This window comes from Tarenaya hassleriana, unplaced genomic scaffold, assembly GCF_000463585.1.
Source record: "Tarenaya hassleriana unplaced genomic scaffold, ASM46358v1 Cleome1, whole genome shotgun sequence".
Classification (NCBI taxonomy): Eukaryota; Viridiplantae; Streptophyta; class Magnoliopsida; order Brassicales; family Cleomaceae; genus Tarenaya; species Tarenaya hassleriana.
The window spans coordinates 6,086,645-6,096,531 of NW_010960187.1; the positions used below are offsets into that span (position 1 = coordinate 6,086,645).

Sequence of the window (9,887 nt, forward strand, 5' to 3'; positions counted from 1 at the left end):
TGTCGTGTAGGTGGAGATGGTGAACCGGCGGAAGAAACCGGTTTTACTGATAACATGTCGTCTCATCGTCAAAGTTCGTATTCAGTGTTTGTATATATATTATATATATGTATATTGTTGTTTAATATTATGTTAATATATATATATATATAAAAAGTTTCACATTTTATGTATTCCTATTTTCTCCTCAAATCTTGTGTAAATTAAATTATAATTTAATTGTATAATTAAATTTGAGAAATAAAGAAAAGAAAAGAAACGACGCTGGGCAAGGAAGGGAGTATAAAATCCGACACCTCTTCCCCCCGAACCTCACTGTCACAGTCACAGGTCTCTTCTTCTTCTTCTTCTTCTTCGCCGGAGAAGTATCGTTTGGATCAATGTCGGGAAATATCGCCGGAGTTTGTATGATGAACACCGCTTGGAAGGATGAACAGCAGCCTTCGCTCATCGGTTTCATTTCCGCGTTTCTCAGCGCCAATTCGTTCCGCCTCAACTTTGTCTCGATCGCTCCGGTATTATGTCCGAATTTCGATTCCCTAAGGTTGATTCGACTACGGATTCGTGCATTTGAGCTCAATTACTTGTTCAATTCCATAGGATTTGATCTTCAATTGCGGAGGCGTATCCGTGGCTTTCGTCTTCGTGACGAAATGGGATTACTCCATTGTAGCCCCAATCTTCAACAGGTCAAAAAACTTAGTTTACTTTAGCCATTTTTCCCTCTTTGGTTTTCTGATGATTGATTTGGATATAAACCTGAACCAGAGTGAACAAGTTGAAGTCCCAATTTGGAAATCTCTACGTTGTTGTGACCCTTTCAAGTAAGGAGCAAAACGACTCTTTTGTCCGATCCTACTTCCAGTGAGTAGCATTACCAACTTGTGTTCCATCTTCTCAAATGGAAGCTTTTCAACGAAATGAATATGATAACTTTGTTGGATTTGACCAAGATACGGGATGGAGATTGGGAAACCATCATTTGTACCAGTCCTTGATTCAGAGATGGGGTTCGAAAAAATCGTCAAGATAGCTCACTCTCGTGGCGGTACGATCATTACCACGATATTCTTAGGTTTGCTATTTCCATCCGTGACACTGATTTGATGAAAGTGTGGTGTGAGCTGCTGCAGCTTGCAAACAGCAGGACGCCGCATCAAAGCTCAAGGATGAGGTATGCTTTCTCGAGTAGCGATAAATGTTATGATCCATTTCGATACTGCCTGTGTTGGCGAATTCTAAGTTTTCAGCTTTCTCTTTTGCATGTGAAGAGAAAGCGTTCGGTGCAGGATGTTGAGATGTTCATCCGAGTTATGACCTCCATACCCAGAATCGAAAAACACGATGCACACTCGGTAATGATCTTTTTTATGACTGTTCTAGAGATATCGTGGTGTTTCTATACTAAACAACGCATGTTTCTCGGTAATAGTTTCTTCTGAATTATGCAAATCAAGTTCACACCCCTGCTTCAATACATCATGTTCTAGTACCTATATTGAACTTTGCTTAACTGCTGGTTCCCTTTGATCTCAGCTGAACCAAGCCATTGGTTCAATAGAAGCAATTGCCAAAGCATCTAAAGAAGACATTTTGGCGAACACCGACCTCTCTTCCGACAAGGCTGAGATCCTCGCCAGATTTTTCCGGGATCCAAAGTTTTATCTCAGTCCCAAGTTCAACTGACAGAACAAAACATTAGTAAGATCCCAAACACTTCGATATGTTTTGTCTAATATTATCTCGTGTGACCTCTCCGTAGCTCTAAATTTCCACTTCCAACTCGTCCCGTTGAAGAAGAAGAGGATGAACAGATTGTACAAGAGCATGGCAATGTCTAGAACTGAACCATTGCGTCAGTCTCTGCAGGAACAAGACAAGGAATGTCGTTCTCCTACAACGGCATGCATACAGCAAGTACAGGAACCGCCACTACATGGCGAGACATCGACTCTATACCCTTTTACAAATGCAAAAAACAATTTGAGAATTTGAATGTGAATTGACACTTTGCATAATCTGGATTTTCCTAAATTTCAATCTTGGGTTAGAATTTGTTGAAGCCTCCATGCATAACAGTCCATGATCCAAAACTCACGTAAACAATTTGTCTCGAGTCCTAGACCGAAGTAATAAACACTAATAACATCTTGCAATCGCATTCTCGAGGGCTTTATACTTGTGCTGATGTTCTAGAAAGTCGGCCCATAAATGTTGTAGAAGTTTCTACGTAAGCTTTTACTTATTTGTCACAATTCACAAGTTACACTTTTTAATTTGGAAGAACATCCTAAAAATAGATTTCGCCTTTGCCATGAAACGGTCATCTTAAAAAATACACCAATTTGCAATTTTTAAATTTTTTTATACACAATAAAAACTCGTCATATTATATATCGATAACCAATGTCATTAGCAGTCTCCGATGGGCGTCTCTACTCTTTTCTTAAATTAAAACAAACATAACATTGTGTTTTGTATACAATATTAACGGCGGAAACCGATTAAAAGGAAGTTATCAGTATTTATCCCAATTTATGATATGTATATATATAGAGAGAGAACAAAAGATTTCAAAATAGTATCAATAAAAATTTAAATTTTAGATATATTATAATATATACCAGAAATATCCTCAACATTATTTAAAAATATATTATTTAGAACTAAAAAAAATGAGGTTCGAAAGGACCCACGAGGAGACAAGGACATTAAGGGAGGCTTAGAAATGTAACAAAAGGGACGGACTAATTAATTAGCTAACTAATTAAACTAAGATTTTGTTTGGGGGCATCTCTCTATTAACGTGCTCTTTGTCCCTATGGAGTTTTTATTATTTTTTTATAATTTAAAAGATAATCCAACCCCACTTGGCGACTCTCTGACTATTGAATACTGTTCACATTACGTGTTATCGCCGAATGAGTTAAGACAATGTATTTAAATTTAATTTTATTCGAAATGATTCCGAGTTTACGGTGTTATTATATTGAACTCTTAACGTTAAAGTGTGATTATGCAAAAGCCTTTATATGATTTTAAACAAAATAAAGAAATACTCGAGACGACGACATTCGAAGCTTTGTCGGTTGGGCTATATCATATTTGAATAATTTTTTTTATAATAATTTTCAGTTTATTACATCTTTCTCAACCTAAAAAAAAACTAATAATAATAATGATTATATATATATGTATATGTATACACGTCTTTGAATCCAATAATAACATTGTCGAAAAAGATATCAAATATTTAATCTATATTTCCAACAATGAATCTTTTCCTTTAAATTTTCTCTCTGCCACAACATAGTTAAGTATAAATGTTTAGAATTGTAAAATTTTTTTTATATATATTTCAGTCGTACAAGAAAACAAGCATTGAACTACACAATTCTAAATATGGACGGAAAACCTTTACATAAATATCTCTCTCTCTCTATATATATATATACACACATACACACACACACACAACCCACTCGTTTTTTTAACGCGTGCATCTCGTGCTATTAGTAATAATAGGCGTGAGGGTTTTGGTATTCGGTTCCGATTAATGGTTTGGTTCGGTTTTTTTTATTTTACAAACATATATATCATTCGGTTATTATATTATATTCGATTTGGTTCGGTTTTAATTCCGTTTTTTATTAAAAAAAATTTTAGATTTTGAGAAAAAAATTTCGATTTTTTCGGATTTTATTTGATTCGGTTCGGTTTTTGAAAAAATACTGTATTTTTCGGTTCCTTATGATTTGATTCTGAATAAACGTAACGAAACGACCACCCCAAAGTAATATATATAGTGATTATCATACTTAAACTGTGGTCGCAATGAATTTATGCATTAAATTAATATAGCAAAGAGGAAAATTGCCACAATAAAATAAAGCGGTAAATGGAATTCGATATGAAAATTAATTATAGTTCTTAAAAATTGAAAAATTGAATTCAAACCTAATTTTAATATTAAAGGCTATCGAAAAAAATTGAAAATGATAATTTTTTTTAAAATGAGTATTTTTTTATTGATCTGAACTGAAATCTAATAAAATCAAATTTAATATAAAAATTGAACGTTTTGTTTTAACTTAAACCTTTTTTACAAGCTGCAATAATATTGATTCATCCAATATCCCAAAATTAAGGGGGAAAAACAACTTTACATAGGCTGCGCCAAAATCTGTAAATTTAAACAATCTTTAAATGTTTTATTAATTTATGAAAATAGGGAAATTCTAAACAAAAAAGATCACAACATTTAGGTTTTCGTGCAAAAACACTACGATTTTACACAATGCGACTTCCGAATATTTTATAGTTTCCAACTTTCAACCAAAAAAAAGAAAGAAAAAAGGCTTAAAAGTTCAAACACCAAATGAATTTTACCACAAAAACACAACACACATACACATATATATACATATATATATAACACCAAGACACAAATGGTTGAGATGTAGGCAAGTGTGGACATGAGAATACTTTGTCAAACTCAACCGTTGAAGATATTTACGTAGAGTAAATAAACCATACTTTTTTTAAAAAAAAATTAAAAAGATCACTTAATGATTTCGACATCTATCATTGCACATGTGTTATTTTCTAATGCCGCCACATAAAAAAAAACAAACAAATTATATAATAAAAGAGTATACATCTTCCGGCACTTCAATAATTGGTCACACACACATATATGTATATGTATATATGTATACGTACGTGTGTGTGCGTGTGAATAATGTCCGAATATTACAGACATGAGGTTGAAAATGGAGTGCCGCAGGGAGGAAGGGACAGCTGGTTGTATTATTGCGAATTTCATTTCCTATTTGAGCAGCCACCAAACCACTTTGGAAAAAAATAAATAAAGGATCTAAGTTCACACTTCCTATTTTTATCTCTCTCGTCCAATATCTACTTGTTTTCATTGTGTTTTATTAATTGATTTCACAAGCTATTATCGTATGCTTTTTTTAATGTGATACAATAACAATTTGTATAACTATATATATATATACATATATTCAACCGGCTTCCATTTAAGGATTTGCGTTTCGAAGTTAGTAATAACCTTTATTAGTATTGTATTAAAGTATGTATGACGTTTTATCATCATCATAACTCTGATTTAGCTTAGTATAACTATAATCCTTTCATAGCCATAATTTCGATTTATATAATCTTGCAACGAATATTAAATAATTCTGGTTTATACTCAAAAGTTACATACGATACATACCAATTTCTTACAACACAAAATCATAAAATAAAAAAAAGACGACAACGAAATTAAAAACACAAAATCATGTGGTAATAACGGCCCGGAAACAAAACTTGCGGGCTCCCTTCTAAATTCTATCTAACAAGTCCCACGTGTGTGGAGAGCGAGTGGATACACGCGCGAATCTGAAGCGTTGATGGCAAGCGGGAAGATCAGGGGACGAGGGAATCTCCACCGTACGTAAGATCACGTGCGAGCATGTGAGAGTGAGCATGTCCAAACAAATTTGTCTTTTGGACCGACTTTACATGGAAGCTCGCTGTACTATAAATATAAAAAATGATTTAAAGAAATTTCTCACATGCATGCACATATACACGCACACATACACATGTGTGTATAGATGGGAACACACTAGAAATTTGAATATTCCATGCACTCCCCAAGTCCCCATCTATTGTAGCATTCCATTTTTTTTTTCTAATCATATGATATCAATAATATATTTTATAAATGTATGATAAATAATTTTTGAAATCTATATATACCTTATAAGATAATAACTAAACTAGAAAAAAACTATATATTATAATTGACTTTATTTTTACCTTCGTTTTATTATTTTGTTGTTCTTACACGCGGATTCTTTTTTATTTGTAAATTCAAATGAATACAAATTGAAAGATTAATTATTCATAAAAAAGAGGAAATTATAGAAGTATGATCGTGGGGAGCCGCTGTCTACTTCAATCATGGACTGAAAAGGCAATGGTCGTGAACACGACTAATCATAATTACTACGCAAAACGCTACTTATATAATAGATTCCATATTACAATAATTATAATAAACATTTGTCATATAATAAAAGTTAGGTGGATAAGACAACCGGTATCATTTTTCACACGTTTCATAAGGATTTTACATATTCAATATTTGTGTATGGGTTGTAACCTCTATTTGTATTCGAGGGTTTGGTTGCTTTATAAAATTCGAATTCTACAGTTTTGACATTTCAAATATTTGTTTATATATATATATATATATAAAATTTCATGGATTATGGAATACCACTTTCAAACCATGAAGGACTTCGAGATATAGATAGAAGATCATACTACTATACAAAAAAGCTGGCTACTTTGTAATGTGTTTACATAATAATAATGATTGCTATATGAATGTTTGATTAATGTGGATAATAAATCGAATTTTTTTAATTAAAAAAAAATCATTAATTTAAACGAGTAAAAAGAGAGATGAAAAAGACACAGTGACACCCATGTCCTGGCTGGAGATGTGATTGCGGTAACATCTTTGTGCGTTCAGGAAACCATTGCTCACGAGGGAGGGAATCGAGAAGCCGAGGAAGAACAACGGGAGAAAGAACTTGTAACTGTGGAGCCCACGAGCCATACCTCGTTTGATCTCCTTTTTAGGTCTCAAGAGAAAAAATAAAAAATAAAAAAACCTTTTTTTTTATACACTTCTCCCAATCCCTGTCTCTCCTTCATCCTTTGAACAGTGTTCAGACAAAAAGAGACAATAGAAGATCTCTGTAAGAGAGAGAGAGAGAGAGGAGTTTTTGTGATTAGACAGTGCCCTGTGCTTCTGTGTTTTGGATAAGAGCCCCATCACTGTGTTCTCCTGGGAATTTGAAAACATTACCTGTGAAAATGGAATGCTTATTATTATATCTTGAATAGAGGTGAGCTTCCACCCGATTTCGTTCCTGTTCTCGTGCCATTCTTTCAGCAAAACTCAAACTCCTCCGATTTCTCTCTTCGGGCATTGATCGAAATCGCAGATTTTTGGTGGGTTATCTTCTGGGTTCCGATCAAAATCCCATTTCTTGACTTTCTATATATAAAAAATCGCAACTTTGTCTGCCCCATTTTTGAAAAAACCAAAAAAGCTAGAGTCCTTTTCAAGTCCATCTGTAAATGGCAATGCCCTTCGACTTCTCCTCTGTGAAAGCTACAGTGTCTGTGTTCTTATTCTCTCTCTCTCCCTCTCCCTATCTTCCTCTCGTTTTCAGCTCTTTACTATCTGGTTGAGCTTCTGAATGGGCCGCTCCTGTCGTTTTTAATCGAGCCGCTTTGTCGTTCTGCAGTTACTCTGAAAACCCTAGAATCCATAGATTTTCGGGTTCTTCCCAAATCTGAAATCTTTCTTGGGGTTTGTCCTTCGTCTTCGGTAGCTGGGTTTTGATTGGTTCTCGAAGTTTCAGAGTTCTAGATCCGCTAATTCGTTCTTCGCTTCAGGACACCAAGCCATGTAAGTTCTCAGATCTGAATCTATGTAACAGAAGAAATAAGAAATTTCGTGTTTTTTTTTATAAAAAAAATTATTGTATTTCTCCGCTCTGTTTAGATCCGCGATTCCGTAAATAAGTTATTTTTTCCCTAAAAGAAAGAAGCTATGATTTCCCCTATTTGCTCTTACGAAGCGCTTTCCCCCCCTTTTTCCTCTTGGGTTTTCGGTGTGCTTTTAAAGCTAACGTAGATTTAGATTGAATGGAGTTATGGTAAATTGGGAATTCCATCGCCATTTATTCCGTTCTTACCAAATTTATATGCAAAAGACTTCAACTTGGTAATCTCCCTTTCTAGGGTTTCTGTTTGTCCAAAGCTTGCTCTGTGAAATTTCTCCCTTTTATGCGCTCTGTTACTGTTCTTGTTCTGTTCCTCCATATCCTGTAACACCCATAAACCCCCTTTGCTTTTTTGGGTTTTTGATGTTTTAATTTGAAAGCAGCGGTTTCATATTGCTGGTGATTTGACGGATTTTGTACCGTTTGACTGAAATCTGGTTTCTTGTGTTCTATTTTTGGGTGTTGTCCGATTCAGATTGGCGTCGATGGATTCATAGGTTGGATTTATGGGATTTGGTAGACTTTCAAGAAAGGAGGAAGAAATCTGGGCATGGATTCACGAGACGACAGTTCCAGATTCGGACAACTATGTGCAAAAACGACGAGGAACATGTCTTCTTCTTCATCCACTGCGTTCATCTCAGCTAACCAGTCTCCGTTTTTCTCCCCCAGATCGCCAAAACCTCAACAAGAACGATCGGAATCGACGTTGTCAGATGCTCAACACGACAGGTTCGAGCCTCTTAGCTTCAGTTCCGGTTTCCAGGACATGGAGCTTCAAGAAGATCCTGGATTCTCTGTTCCTCGTAAGCCTGATCGTGTTGCTTCCACCAGTGGCATCTCGAATTCGAGAACTGGAATCCAGTTTCAGACATCGTCGTATAACAGGATGAGATGCTGCGACGTGTTCATAGGACTGCACGGGCGAAAGCCTTCTCTGTTGCGCTTTGCGGGTTGGCTCCGGGCGGAGCTCGAAGTTCAAGGTATGAGTTGTTTCATGTCGGACAGGTTCCGTTGCAAGAGTTCTCGGAAACACAGGATAGTTGAAAGAGCGATGGACAGTGCCTCTTTCGGGGTTATCATTCTCACGAGAAAGTCATTCAAGAATCCGTATACGATAGAGGAGTTACGTTTTTTCTTGAGCAAGAAGAATCTGGTGCCCATTTTCTTCGACCTATCTCCCGGTGACTGCCTCGTGAGAGATATAGTCGAAAAACGAGGCGACTTGTGGGAGAAACAAGGAGGCGAATTGTGGGTTTTGTATGGAGGGATCGAGAAAGAGTGGAAGGAAGCTGTTCACGGGCTTTCTCGGGTTGACGAGTGGAAACTCGAAGCTCATGAAGGTAACTGGAGAGACTGTATATTCAGGGCAGTGACATTGTTGGCAATGAGATTAGGAAGGAGAAGTATTGTGGAACGGTTGACGAAATGGAGGGATAAGGCAGAGAAGGAAGAATTTCCATACCCTCGTAACGAGAATTTTGTAGGGAGGAAGAAGGAATTATCCGAGCTAGAGTTCTTTCTATTCGGGGACATTGCCCGAGATTCCGAGAGGGATTACTTTGAGCTAAAAGCGAGGCCAAGAAGGAAGAATGTGACGCTCGGGTGGAACAAGAACGGTCCAGCGGATGAAAAGCAGAAGAAGGGCAAAGAGAAAGTGGTGTGGAAGGAGTCAGAGAAGGAGATCGAGATGCAAAGTACAGATCTTCCTTCTCGGTTGCAGCAGAAACAGCAAGGGAAGGTAGGGCAGAATCCGAGGAGGAAACGGTCAATGAAAGTCGCATATGGTAAGGGTGTAGCTTGCGTTTCGGGCGATTCAGGGATCGGAAAAACTGAGCTGCTTCTGGAATTCGCATACCGGCATCATCAGAGGTATAAGATGGTTCTATGGATAGGCGGTGAGAGCCGATATATCAGGCAGAACTATCTGAATCTTTATCAGTATTTGGAAGTCGATGTCGGAGTAGAGAACTGTTCTGACAAAACCCGAACGAAGAGCTTCGAAGAGCAAGAAGAGGCAGCGATTTCCCGAATCAGGAAAGAGCTGATGAGAAATATACCGTTCTTGGTTATAATCGATAACCTCGAGAGTGAAAAGGACTGGTGGGATTCGAAGCTCGTGATGGATCTTCTCCCCCGGTTTGGCTGCGAGACTCACATCTTGATTTCTACCCGTCTCTCCCGCGTTATGAACATGGAGCCGTTGAAACTCTCTTACCTTTCTGCCATCGAGGCGATGTCGTTAATGCAGGGAAACGTGAAAGATTACCCGATTGCAGAGATCGACGC

At 36.7% G+C, this 9,887-nt stretch overlaps 3 protein-coding genes across 8 annotated transcripts in view; all 3 read left to right on the forward strand.

Moving 5' to 3' along the window:
• LOC104814598 (tetraspanin-5) overlaps positions 1-119 on the forward strand; it is a 1,410-nt gene extending 1,291 nt beyond the window's left edge. Inside the window, exon 3 of the mRNA XM_010542719.1 lies at positions 11-119. Within this exon, the coding sequence (XP_010541021.1) occupies positions 11-23 (13 nt within the window). The 3' untranslated portion in view covers positions 24-119. The remainder of the gene's footprint in view (positions 1-10) is intronic.
• Positions 120-280: 161 nt separating this feature from the next.
• On the forward strand, positions 281-2,062 carry LOC104814608. Of its 6 annotated transcripts, none has more exons than XM_010542742.1 (8): positions 281-515; positions 601-689; positions 769-864; positions 954-1,048; positions 1,134-1,174; positions 1,272-1,355; positions 1,537-1,701; positions 1,798-2,062. In XM_010542742.1, the coding sequence occupies exons 1-7, from the start codon at positions 381-383 to the stop codon at positions 1,684-1,686; spliced, it is 690 nt and encodes a 229-aa protein (XP_010541044.1). In that variant the 5' UTR covers positions 281-380; the 3' UTR covers positions 1,687-1,701; positions 1,798-2,062. The 6 variants fall into 6 exon arrangements, with proteins under 6 accessions (XP_010541044.1, XP_010541053.1, XP_010541059.1 ...); XM_010542751.1 differs by having other exon boundaries at positions 1,801-2,062; XM_010542757.1 differs by having other exon boundaries at positions 1,861-2,062.
• A 4,441-nt stretch (positions 2,063-6,503) lies between these two features.
• The window catches only part of LOC104814630, a 5,409-nt gene continuing 2,025 nt past the window's right edge, over positions 6,504-9,887 (forward strand). The window contains exons 1-2 of the mRNA XM_019203831.1: positions 6,504-7,501; positions 8,074-9,883. Of these exons, the coding sequence (XP_019059376.1) occupies positions 8,149-9,883 (1,735 nt within the window). The 5' untranslated portion in view covers positions 6,504-7,501; positions 8,074-8,148. The remainder of the gene's footprint in view (positions 7,502-8,073; positions 9,884-9,887) is intronic.